Source organism: Apis cerana, linkage group LG15 (genome assembly GCF_029169275.1).
Source record: "Apis cerana isolate GH-2021 linkage group LG15, AcerK_1.0, whole genome shotgun sequence".
Classification (NCBI taxonomy): domain Eukaryota; kingdom Metazoa; phylum Arthropoda; class Insecta; order Hymenoptera; family Apidae; genus Apis; species Apis cerana.
In genome coordinates this window covers 7,975,167-7,986,858 of record NC_083866.1, presented here as the reverse complement: position 1 = coordinate 7,986,858, position 11,692 = coordinate 7,975,167, and the positions used below count along the sequence as shown (strand labels likewise).

The 11,692-nt window shown below is 23.8% G+C and overlaps 4 protein-coding genes across 6 annotated transcripts; 1 reads left to right on the top strand and 3 right to left on the bottom strand.

The window, feature by feature from the left end:
• Positions 1-30: 30 nt before the first annotated feature.
• LOC108000822 (NHL repeat-containing protein 2) lies at positions 31-4,250 on the bottom strand. 3 transcript variants are annotated; one of them, XM_062086013.1, is made up of 10 exons: positions 4,112-4,250; positions 3,716-3,878; positions 2,628-2,794; positions 2,362-2,521; positions 1,724-2,142; positions 1,409-1,638; positions 1,111-1,336; positions 745-942; positions 541-654; positions 31-456 (listed from the first exon to the last, which is right to left on the bottom strand). In XM_062086013.1, the coding sequence occupies exons 2-10, from the start codon at positions 3,873-3,875 to the stop codon at positions 49-51; spliced, it is 2,082 nt and encodes a 693-aa protein (XP_061941997.1). In that variant the 5' UTR covers positions 3,876-3,878; positions 4,112-4,250; the 3' UTR covers positions 31-48. The 3 variants fall into 3 exon arrangements, with proteins under 3 accessions (XP_061941997.1, XP_016916935.1, XP_061941996.1); XM_017061446.3 differs by lacking the exon at positions 4,112-4,250 and having other exon boundaries at positions 3,716-3,748; positions 3,836-3,971; XM_062086012.1 differs by lacking the exons at positions 3,716-3,878; positions 4,112-4,250 and having other exon boundaries at positions 2,628-3,011.
• A 39-nt stretch (positions 4,251-4,289) lies between these two features.
• Positions 4,290-5,021, top strand: LOC108000873 (HIG1 domain family member 2A, mitochondrial). The gene is made up of 2 exons (XM_017061543.3): positions 4,290-4,437; positions 4,555-5,021. Exons 1-2 carry the CDS (start codon positions 4,290-4,292, stop codon positions 4,716-4,718), a joined length of 312 nt encoding a protein of 103 aa, XP_016917032.1. The 3' UTR covers positions 4,719-5,021.
• A 95-nt stretch (positions 5,022-5,116) lies between these two features.
• LOC108000832 (rhotekin-2) lies at positions 5,117-7,491 on the bottom strand. The gene is made up of 4 exons (XM_017061459.3): positions 7,277-7,491; positions 6,532-6,722; positions 5,671-6,364; positions 5,117-5,579 (listed from the first exon to the last, which is right to left on the bottom strand). The coding sequence occupies exons 1-4, from the start codon at positions 7,421-7,423 to the stop codon at positions 5,247-5,249; spliced, it is 1,365 nt and encodes a 454-aa protein (XP_016916948.2). The 5' UTR covers positions 7,424-7,491; the 3' UTR covers positions 5,117-5,246.
• Positions 7,492-7,596: 105 nt separating this feature from the next.
• Positions 7,597-9,741, bottom strand: LOC108000842 (26S proteasome non-ATPase regulatory subunit 4). Its single transcript, XM_017061487.3, has 6 exons — positions 9,599-9,741; positions 9,049-9,189; positions 8,856-8,967; positions 8,406-8,780; positions 8,017-8,302; positions 7,597-7,947 (listed from the first exon to the last, which is right to left on the bottom strand). The coding sequence occupies exons 1-6, from the start codon at positions 9,622-9,624 to the stop codon at positions 7,688-7,690; spliced, it is 1,200 nt and encodes a 399-aa protein (XP_016916976.1). The 5' UTR covers positions 9,625-9,741; the 3' UTR covers positions 7,597-7,687.
• Between the last annotated feature and the right edge of the window lie 1,951 nt (positions 9,742-11,692).

The window sequence follows — 11,692 nt, the reverse complement described above, 5'->3', positions numbered from 1 at the left end:
TCTATTTAATATATAAGAAAGATAGAGAAATGAAAATAAGAATGTTTATTATTTAACAATAAGTTGTTTTTGTTCGGTTACAATATTACAAGCATGTGCATCTTGATGTATACGATATGTTACTGACAATTTTTTTGATACGCACTCGGTTGTTTTGCAAGCAATAATATCCAAAATCACGCACATCTCTTGTGTTTCTCTTCCTTCGGGAATCTTTATTGATATAGGACTCGAAAGTTCTCCATTTCTTGCTCTAGCTATCCATCCAGAATTATTTATAGGCAAATTCAAAGTCCATCTTTGTGGTGCATCTAAATTTAATTTTAAATCGCGTTCAAAAAATATTATGTTGAATGAAATGTTTAATTCGGCACCTTTTTCGTTAACTGTGGTATCGAAAAAATAAATATTTTTAGAACTGTTATTCATTTCAATCGTCGAAATGTTTATCGATAACTGTAATAATAATGAATATTATCTATAAATATCTATATATTGTTTTACTTTCAATATCTGTAAAATAAAAGCATAATAATTTACCGTAGTAATATTTTCCTTTTTCATGTCGATAACCTTTATTACATGATTATTAGTATCAGCCACATATAAGAGATCTTTTTCAGGACTGATAGCAATACCGCTAGGTTCATCGAACTATAAATTATAAAGGAATTATATAAGAAATTCACATACTGATTAAATTAGTAAATTAGTAAATATAAATCTTGTCTAAATGTAACATACTGAAAATTTCTCATTTGGTTTTCCATCACCATATATAGTTTTACAATACTGAGTAGTTACATCAATTTTTTTAATTTTGTGATTATATGTATCAGTTATATAAACAGCATTGTCTTTCGAGTGCCAAGTTATACCTAAAGGATGTTGAAGCTTAGCTGCATATTTTATACCATCAGAGTCTCCATAATCGTGCAAATCCTGCAATATCACAATATTTCATGTTAAATAAAATATGATGTATTTTGAATACATACTATTAATTATTTATCGATTAATTATGATAGAATTTTTAAAATTTATATTTCTTAATTTTTTGAAGTTTTTATTATTATTTATTTAAATTTATTTATATATATTAAAACATACCATTGGATTTCTGTTTGCACCACAAACGATCGAAACTTGTCCACTTTCTAAATCTATGCTTCTGATAGCACTACTTTCACTATCAGCAAAAAATGCAATTTTTCGTTCTTTGTTTATAGTTAAACCAGACGGTTGTGCTAAACCAGCTGTATGAGGATACAAATTATTACGATTTTCTTCTTTGCCACTTCCTACTATAGCAATACAAGTACCCGCTTTGTATTCTCTATATAAATTTAAAATGAAATATTATTCTGTTTATCTTTTATAGATATTAAAATAAACTTTAAACTTTTACCTTTTTTTCCACCAAACAGTATCTTCTAAAAAAAGTGCCCAAATCTGATGAGTACCAGCCATTGCGATTAATAATATAGGTATAATATTTTTATTATATTCATATTTATAAATAGCTAAGTCCCATGGTGAAGACAAAATTTGATCTTTACCAATTTTACCTCCAATATAATCATGACCTTGAATACCCGTACCAACAACAGTAATTACTATTTTTTTTATCAAATCTATCTAAAATATATTTTAATTTCATTTATATTATTTTAAAAGGCATAGTTCAAACAAAGTATATAAATGTATAGAATTTAATGATTACCTTTCTAATTGCATGATTCCCATTATCGGCAACATAAATAAAAGTATCTAATATGCACACTCCTTGAGGTGCATTAAATCTTGCATTTTCAAAATCACCATCTTTGAAATCAGGATTAGAACCACCAATAACATGTTGTATATTTCCTTTAGTGTCCATTATTAAGATTCTATTGTTCCCAGTATCAGCTATGATCAAATTTTCTCCTTGCTCATTCTGAAAAATCTCCAATTTACTAGGGAATAAAAGATTTTTATTATCCACAGTAGCCAATAAATGACATTCCAATTGCAAAGGCAGATCATTTTTAAATATTTTATTTAATGATTTAAAATAAGTTAACGCTACTTCTACAAATAGAATCAATTCATCTCTATGTCCTTCTCCTACAAAAACAGCTAGTAATTCCCCAGTAGGACCTATAATATATAAATTTTTTATATATATATTATTTTTATACATATATATATATATATATATATTAATTTTTATATTATATTTTTATATTTATATTTATATATTAATTTTTTTTTATATATTTTAGAGGTTTTTGAAGATAATAATATACATAATTATATATACAATTATTATATAAGTCAAATAAATATACATCATAATAATAAATATACAACAATTACCTATCATTAGTAATGTTGGCCAACATGAAATTCCTAAATTATGCCATGCTGACAATGTTTTATCATTTACAACTGGATGTTTTATATTGTATCTCTGAATTGCTGACAAGAGTCTCTTTGAATCTTGTTCATTTGAAAATTTTGCACTGTGTACTCCAATCTACAAAAAAGTAATAATATGATTTAGTAAAGTAATAATATTATAATAATATTATGCAATTATTAATCTTAATTAATTAAATATTATATATTTTGTATATACTAACAACAACAAGGCCATCAGTAATTGGAAATCTTTTTTCAAGGTCATCTAAATCTGGCAAAATGTGCATACAATTGATGCAACAATACGTAAAGAAATCCAAAATAATAATCTTTCCATTGAGATGTCGATATAAAGATAATTCCTCTGTGACATTGAACCATTCCAAACCTATCATATTTATAAATAAATTTCTTTGAAGATTAATTATCAAATTCATCAAAATTGCAACTTTTATGAAATGACATATAACTATTAAATTTTTAGGATAAAATAAAAATAAATTATATAAAGAATGGATAAATGAAAATAATAAAAACATATAAAATATATATGAAAAGAATAAATTAAATTTAATGATCTTCCAATGATAAACCATATTGATCATACAAATTCTTGATGGTAGTTTTATTTAATACAGCTATTGCTCCTATAACCATTTGAGTTACATCTTTAATTTCATTGTATTTGTGTAATAAATCCATAGTTTCTTGAATTGAACGAAATTCTGTTTCTTCAATTTTTAAATTGGTCAATTCTTGATCGAGAATTTTTTCGTGTTCTATTAATTTAAAATATTCGCGTATTTCTTCTTCTGTAAGTAAAATATTTTCTTTATCATTCGAACACAATGGTTGATTTGAACTTGCTGTAGTTAGCTCCCTAATATTCTTCATATTTTGTTCCTTGGATTTTTTAAACATTTCGTTGTGTAACATAAATCGTTACATACAATATCTTTTGCCTAACGAAAAGCAGTCATTAAAATTTTTAAACGTTCGAAAAAAAAAAATCGAAAGATAATATGAATTTAAATAAAATCTATATATTCATAAATTCTATATATTCTATATAATAATATAATAATATAAAACTTTATACAAATATACAAAATACAGAATTATCTTCAAAATTTAGAAACTATAGATCATATATAAATAATCAATGTCATAATCAGTTTCATGTAAATTGAAACACTTGTACAACTCTAATACAATCTACATTTACTAATTACAATAATTTCTTCATATATATAATTAAATGTGTACTAAATTTTTATTCTGTATAATAATAAAACAAATATAAAAATACCTGCTTGAAAATCAGCGATCCGTATATTTTTATCTGAAAATGTTTTAATATGCCGTAATATTAACTCCTTTTGTTCTTTTCTGTCAAGCAATAATTCCAAACTTCCACGTATTTCTATACCTATTTGCGTTAATTCATCCACAGTATCACGCACATTCATATTCTGTTTCGAATATTGAATATTTATTATTTAAACAAATTTAATAATTCAAAATAGTTAAACATAAAACAAACAAAAAAATGAATTAAAACGTTATAAAAATATAAATGTTATATTGATGAAAAAAATTCCAAATTGACACACATATATAAGTACTTTGCTTAAACGTATATTTTATGAACTCGCTTATATTATATATATATACTATTATATATACTATGTATGTTCTAAAATACCTATATCACATGTATTTTATTTGAATAGACATGTTTAATTAAAATTTGTCAATTGTCCAAAATATTATTACGATTGATTTTTTTTCAAATATAATTTTAAGGAGTAATTTAATCTAAATTTTATCATTCTATCAAATTCAAATATTTTTTTATATTCTATACTATACAATAATAAATAATGTCGTCACGTACATCAAATAATTCAGAAGAGTTAAATGAATTAGATTGGATTCGTGTACGTACTAAATTGAATGATGAATATAAATTTGAAACACTTAGAGAAAAAATGATGCGTAAAGTAAAACAAAATCCTATAATACCTTTGGGTGAATATAACCTCTACTTATACATATAATTACATATAAATAATATAATACATATAAATACTATTTTACATATAAATAAAACATTGTAAATTCTATTTTTTAATAAAATTATTTTAGGTATTTTAGCAACTACAAGTGCTCTTTGTTATGGTATATATTCTTTTTATGTGGGAAATACTAAAATGTCTCAATTCATGATGCGTACTCGAGTTGGAGCACAAAGTTTCACTATTTTAGCTATCATTGGTGGTTGGATTATTTTAGGAAGAAAAAATAATTAATGTATTATCATTAATTTATTTATTTAATGATTATTAATTAAATAATCAAATATAAATTAAATCTATTGAATGATAAATACAATTGTATATTCAACTGTAGTTTTTATTTTAATTTTTATTTATAATCTAATTTAATAAAATATAATCTAATTAATAAAAAATATGTTTTATAAATTAACATTAAAATTATTTGAATATTAATATTTCATATTATGTAAATATCTATGATGAAATTCATTAGAAAAATGTATATAAGAATTTAATGAATTGAATAAAGTTTGAAGTGTAAAAATGTATCATTAATAATGCATTATAATATTTGATGGTAAATTTAAATAATAATTTAAAAAATAATACTGGAAAGAAATGATTTTATGAAAAAATATAATTATATATAATTATTATGACTATTTTGATATTTTTTATTATTTTTAATTATTTTAAAAGTTCACAGCTTTTATTAATTATAATTTTTAGTATCTAATAAATATAAATACATTTTACAAATTAAAACAATATTAATATTTTTTATTTAGATTGAAATATGTTTACTTCTTTACAAATATTATCTAGTAATGAAGTTTCGTCATAAAGAGATTTTTGTCGTTTGTTTGTATTATTAAAAAAATTCTTTATATTTGTATTTTCATTTAGATATTCAAAATTTGGAACTTGTTGAGGTGTTATCACTGCATGTTTCCATCTAGCATGTTCTTGAATACATATTGTTAATTGTTCAAACCATTTTTGAGCATCTTCATTTGAATATAATTCTATAACATCGCGCTTCTCATTGTCAGTTATATTATTTATTATTCGTAATTGATTTTTTATTGATTTTGATCGACGGACAATAGTTTCCTAAAATATTAATATTATATTATATAATATTGATTATATTTGATATCGAAAAATTGAATTAAATAAATTCTAATGTATAATATCATTTTACCTTGGTCATACAAATCGTATATAAAGGCTCTAATTTTTCTATACATTTCTTTGATTTCCAACTATCAATTTGAAAACTCTGTAATCGTATCCAACATCGTTGATTATTTACAATTGCAAATCCAGCGCAAATTTCTTTATTCATGTAATATGGTTGAATAGCTAAGCGACAACAAAAATGTCCAAAAAGTGGCAATATTTGAATTTTATTCCCAAAATTATTTAATGTTAGATCATATGAACGTATATTTTTATTGCTATCGTCAAGAGTCATTTTTGCATAAGCCATCAATTCAAATTGTGGTACTTTATTAAATTCATATTCATCTCGTAAAACTGCCGCGAACTTTCTACCTACAGTTTTTGAAATTGAAGAATGAATTGTTTTTCTAATTTTTCTTGGAGTACTAGCAATACTAAGATCTTCTTGCAAGATATGACTATAAACTTCTAAAGATAATTCAAATTCAGCTGGCACATTATTGAACAATAAAACATCAGGAAAACTAATATCAGTTTGTTTTCTATCAATGGGAAAAAGTAAATTTGTATCATGAACTTCTGCACCAACTCGGACTATACAAAAAATTGCAAATCTTCGATAATCTCCACGATTTTTAAAATGATCAGTATCTCTCCACATTAATGGAAATCTAAGATCTGAAATTGACAGTTTCCCTTTACTATTAAAAGTGCTGAAACATATAATAACCATATAAAAATAATAAAGAATATTTTTATTCGCATTAAATGTATTGTTGTAAATATATTTAAAATATATTATAACATATATATTATAAATGTATAAAATTAATATAATTTGATATAACAATTGATTTAATATAATAGATTAATAATATACCTTGTTTTCAATGATATATTTTTTTTCTGATGTTCTAATTCAACCATATAAGCAGACATTCTTTTGCTTGAAGTTAACAAAGCACGTGCCGCTTCTAAACTTTGTGCAGGATGCCGCGCAGCAGCTAATAATCTAGAGGATCCTTCTTTGATTTTAGTTTCTAGTTCAATTTTTTGTTCTAAGTTATATTCCTACAATAAATCAATTTTTCCAAAAAATACTTTTTTTTTTATAAAAATAATTTCTATTGTTATTATTTCATATAAAAAAGATATGGATCAAATAAAAAATATTTTCAATTTGATTTCCGATAAATATAATTATTATATGACTTTAAATTACAGCATTCATTTTTCAAATAGTATACAAATTATTTTTGAAAAAATAAACAATTTACACAAGATTAATGATAAAATTAGTTATATAAAAGATTTATATTAAGTATTTAAAATAATTAAATTTGTTAAATTTGTAAATATTAAATTTTAACTTATATTATATATATATATATATATATATCGATAATTTAACAATCTCTTTTTCGAATGAAAAACATAACCTAATCATATGTTATTAATTATAATATTTTTAAATGATATCTAAAAATTTAAATAATACAGATTTTTCAAATATTAAAATAAGAAATTTCTATTTAAAAAAAAATAATAAATCATATAAATTTTTTAAAAAAATGTACATTAATTAAATTTTATCAATTAATTTATTAATTGAAAAATATACTTACCGCTACATTTTTATAATTTCGAATACTTTCTCGCCTTCGAACTCGTGCTTGATAATCACTTAATGAACGCAAATAATTATTTTCTTTATCTAAACTGTCATTTAAAGAACCGCGTAACGATCCAATACTTTTTCTACGTGGCGCCATTTTGAAGTTTCATTGATGTTTTTGAACGGTAACGGTTTTTCGGTTATTATATAAAAATTTTTAAAAAAATGCAGATAGGAGAATTGAAAAGAAATTATATAATAATCATATAGAAGAATGATTTCATAAACTTACAAGCACATGTAACATAAAAGCATAAAAAAAATGTTAAATAAAGTTCTGAAAAATTCGAACTTATATTTGGTATAAGATATTCAAAGAACATTGATTAATATGAAATAAGAATATTTAATGAGCACAAATTTATTTTTTTTCCTTGTCTTTATCTTTGTCCTTATCTTTGTCCTTATCTTTGTCCTTATCTTTGTCCTTTTCTTTTTCTTTTTCTTTGTCCTTATCCTTGTTTTGTTGAAGAGATCCAACAGCTTGACGAACAGCTTCTGAATGAGGATCAACACCCGGTAAATTTTCCAAAACAGATTGCAAGAATGCTGGATCAGACATTACAGCAGCATAATCTTCTTCAACTTCCATTGCTTCTTCTTTTAGAGATTCAAGTTCTTCTATAAAAAAAAAAATAATAGTATACATACATGTAAACATATATATATATATATATATTTGAATCTTACGTTGATCTTGCATAGACATCTGCATAGCAAAAGCAATTTGTTCTTCCTCGGTCATGCGTGCAAAATCAGGTGCATTTATATTAGCAGGAACAGTATTATCAGCTGTTGATGATGATGTTTCTGCACCCTCAAGTGACATAGCAAGTGCACGCTTTAACATTGCTTCTTCATTATGCACTTCTTTAATTGTTTCTGGTGGTTTATTTGTAGCCGCTTCATTAGCTTGTGCACGACGTGCTTCATCTTCTTGACGCTGACGTTGCTCTTCCATAGAAACACGTAATGCCTGCATAAATAAAGTAAAAATTGTAAAATTTATCCATATAAATAAATTAAAAAAGTTAATAAATTAAGAAATTTTATTAAAAAAATAAATATAAAATACAAACCAATGCCAATTCTGGGTCTTCATTTGGATCAACACCAAATTCATAAGCAGACCCTCCCATACCTGTACCACCCATTCCATCTTCTCCTTGAATAATAGGAGAAGAAATCAATGCATCAGATAAATGTGGTCCAGGTGGAACTGTGACTAAATGACTGCCTGTTCCATCTTTTCCATTAAGAGCATTAATAAAGGCTGTTAACACTTCATTATTAATGCTTTCTTCACCAAAACTGATCACATCTACATTAACTTTCTCTTTTTTTAATCTTTTTGCTAATTTTACAAGTTCTTTCTCATCAATTTCTATAGGACTACCAATAAAAGCCACAATACGCATTTTATGATTTTTACCTTGACGATGTTTCAATGCTAACTGTTAATAAATATTATAATTATAGTTTTTTATAAAAATTATATATATAAATTACAATTAATCATTTATATTTACATGTGCAATTCGTATTCCTGTAATTAAACTTAAGTTACCATTTGGTTGAACTTGATGAAGTTTTGATAAAATTCTGCCCACATCACTAGTAAGTGTAGCTAATACTTCAACACTATTTAAAATAATAACGATTAAATGAAAAAAAATAACAAATACTTTTTATTTCTAATACAGAATGTATGAATTGACTTACTTAGCTAATGTTATCAAACCAACATTATTTTCAGGATTCGATCGTGTTTTTGAATGACAAACTAAATTAACAGCATCTTGTTGTGCTTGTAGACGTGTTGGTAAAAAATCTCCATTTCTCATATAATCGCTGTTGTCAACACTGTAAATATTCAAATATACAAAGGAAATAAATATTTGTCATGAATAAATTTGAAAGAAGATTATTTTAATTTAGTCACATAACCTTTATTTGATTAGTTTATAAAAACAAAAATATCTAAATTATAATTCAGTTAACGTTTATCATTTATTAAATATCTTATACATAATTTTGTACTAAATCAAATTATAATCATCAAATTTTATTTAAAAAAAATTGTTAATCATGAATATTTCAACTTTGCACTGTCACTCGAGATAACATTTATATTAACAAAATATTTGTATGATCAGAAAATATGAAATTTTACTAATATGTGATTTAATGAATATTTAGAAAACATAAATTCACAAAACGAAAAATATAATGCATTTTATAAATTTATAATAAATAAATATTTAAAACTTACCATATCATCGTACTTTCCAGTACCATCTTGGTTCGAATTACTAAATCGTTTCATTCCGTTTCGTTCCGTTCTGTCATATTCTGTCGTGATCTCATTTCGCTTCATTCCATTTTATTTTGTTCCATCATATTTTGTTCTTTATTTATTTGTTTATAAGTTTAAAATTTGAAATATTAATACTTTTAAAAATAAAAATAATTAATGATATTGTGGAAAAAGGAAAAAATGATATTGCATGTACGCCTTGTTGAGAATTATATCGTAATATATATATATATGTATTTATACATATATGTATACATATATACATGTATAAATACATAATAATATATATAGTCTTTAATTTAAGTACGTACAATTACAAAATGTTATTTGCTTAAATTAGAAATTTTTATCATTATGAAACAACAAAAAAAAGTAAAATAATAAAAAAATTTTAAAAATAGTAACAGAAATATATAAAAAGAATTTGACAGAAAATGTAATAAAAATATCAAGAGTATTAAAAAAAAAAGAAAAACTAGATCAAAGTGATTAAAGAGAAGAAGAATCAAGTATTGTATCCAATTGAAGCGTCGAATATCTTGGTGCTTGATCCATCAATGTTGCTTCTTCGTAAGTTGGCGGCTGATCGTTATAACATTTTAATTTTAACATTTCTCTGGTCCGTCTTCTATGACTAAAAGTACGTATGATAACTATGAGCGGTCCTAAAAGTAACATGACAATACCGATTGCAAGCATGAGTATAGCAATAGCTGTTCCGATTCGATTTACGTGTGATCGTCGCGATTTGACTTCACTTTTATTGTTTCCTATATTTTTATGGGACATTTCATTGTTTTCGTGTTCAAAAAAATTTTTTTCATTCAACCTGATTAAATTAGTAGTACCAAAGTCTTTGAATTCAAATGAAACACTTGACATGCTATCATTCATTTTACTGTTTTCTGTCTCATAAGGATTTTCATTAGAAATGAGTGGAATAATAATATTCGCTTTGTGCTTTATTTTCTCTACTTCATTTTTGTTATTTGAATAAATTGTTGAAGATTGAATTGAATGTAGATCTCTAGTATCGTGTTCATGTCGAATTGTTGTTCGTTTTTTGATCGTTGAAATCGTTTTAAATATTCCATTGCCGATATGTTTATTCGATGTAATATTCTTAGATTTATCAATAGTGATATTTTCTCGTTGAGTGTCTATTTGAAATTTTATTATTTTAAAACGATTTTCTGTAATATTTGATTTTTTAAACAATTCACCTTCATTCCATCTTGTTAACTTTTCCTGTGAAAATAGTATTCTCGAATATTTTCTTAATTTGATATTTTTTTTTAAAAGTATGTACAAATTTTTAAAAAATATAAATGAAAAATATTAAATTAAATATTCAAATACATACGTTGTTTATATAAAATTGACTATTATTATTAAAATTTGAATTATTAAATATTTCATTAAAAAATTACTTATTTATAAAAATATTGCCAAAATTTTGCATTAATAATTTAATTATTTGTCAATAATTTAATTATATATATTTAGAGTATTAAAATATTATGTAGTATCGTATATTCAGAATCGATTAGAATATCGAACCTGTTTGCTAATTGTGTCATTTTGTACTTTCGTCTTTTCACACAAGGAGATTACACCCTTTTGTAGAAGTATAATTCCAATGATACTCCAAATAGTCAGCTGAAAGATGATTGTCAATTTTGGAGCCCATTTATTCATTCTTATGTTTAAAGACATCTTTAAAAAAAAATGTCTCTCGTAGATATCGTATTACTCGCTTGTGCCTGAATCACATTGAATAAAAAATCAATGAGGCCAAATATGTATATAGTTTTCGAAATGTATCGTCGTAAAAAATAAGAATAAAATTATTCCACAATTGCTAACTTACTTCAACATAAATTTCAGTTTTTCACCCTTGAGATGAAGATAATTTATATTTGTTGTTTCATAAGTTTAGGATTCTGAAAGACTAAGACGACTTTAGTATTTGATTATAAAAATAAAATAAATTTTTTAATATATTTGTAATTATAATGTTGCCAAAGTTTAAAATAATCTAAAGAAATC

Excerpts from the sequence above, each read along its gene's own strand:
- LOC108000873 (XM_017061543.3), top strand. The coding sequence starts at position 4,290 with ATGTCGTCACGTACATCAAATAATTCAGAAGAGTTAAATGAATTAGAT. Across the intron at positions 4,438-4,554 it reads AAATCCTATAATACCTTTGG|GTATTTTAGCAACTACAAGT; the intron begins GTGAATATAACC and ends AAATTATTTTAG.
- LOC108000842 (XM_017061487.3), bottom strand. The coding sequence starts at position 9,624 with ATGGTACTGGAAAGTACGATGATATG. Across the intron at positions 9,190-9,598 it reads CTGGAAAGTACGATGATATG|TGTTGACAACAGCGATTATA; the intron begins GTAAGTTTTAAA and ends GAATATTTACAG. Across the intron at positions 8,781-8,855 it reads CAGGAATACGAATTGCACAT|TTAGCATTGAAACATCGTCA; the intron begins GTAAATATAAAT and ends ATTTATTAACAG.
- LOC108000822 (XM_062086012.1), bottom strand. The coding sequence starts at position 3,011 with ATGATCAATATGGTTTATCATTGGAAGATCATTAAATTTAATTTATTC. Across the intron at positions 655-744 it reads AACCAAATGAGAAATTTTCA|TTCGATGAACCTAGCGGTAT; the intron begins GTATGTTACATT and ends TATAATTTATAG. Across the intron at positions 457-540 it reads AAAAGGAAAATATTACTACG|TTATCGATAAACATTTCGAC; the intron begins GTAAATTATTAT and ends TTATTATTACAG.
- LOC108000832 (XM_017061459.3), bottom strand. The coding sequence starts at position 7,423 with ATGGCGCCACGTAGAAAAAGTATTGGATCGTTACGCGGTTCTTTAAAT. Across the intron at positions 6,723-7,276 it reads GAAATTATAAAAATGTAGCG|GAATATAACTTAGAACAAAA; the intron begins GTAAGTATATTT and ends GATTTATTGTAG. Across the intron at positions 6,365-6,531 it reads AATATATCATTGAAAACAAG|CACTTTTAATAGTAAAGGGA; the intron begins GTATATTATTAA and ends TATATGTTTCAG.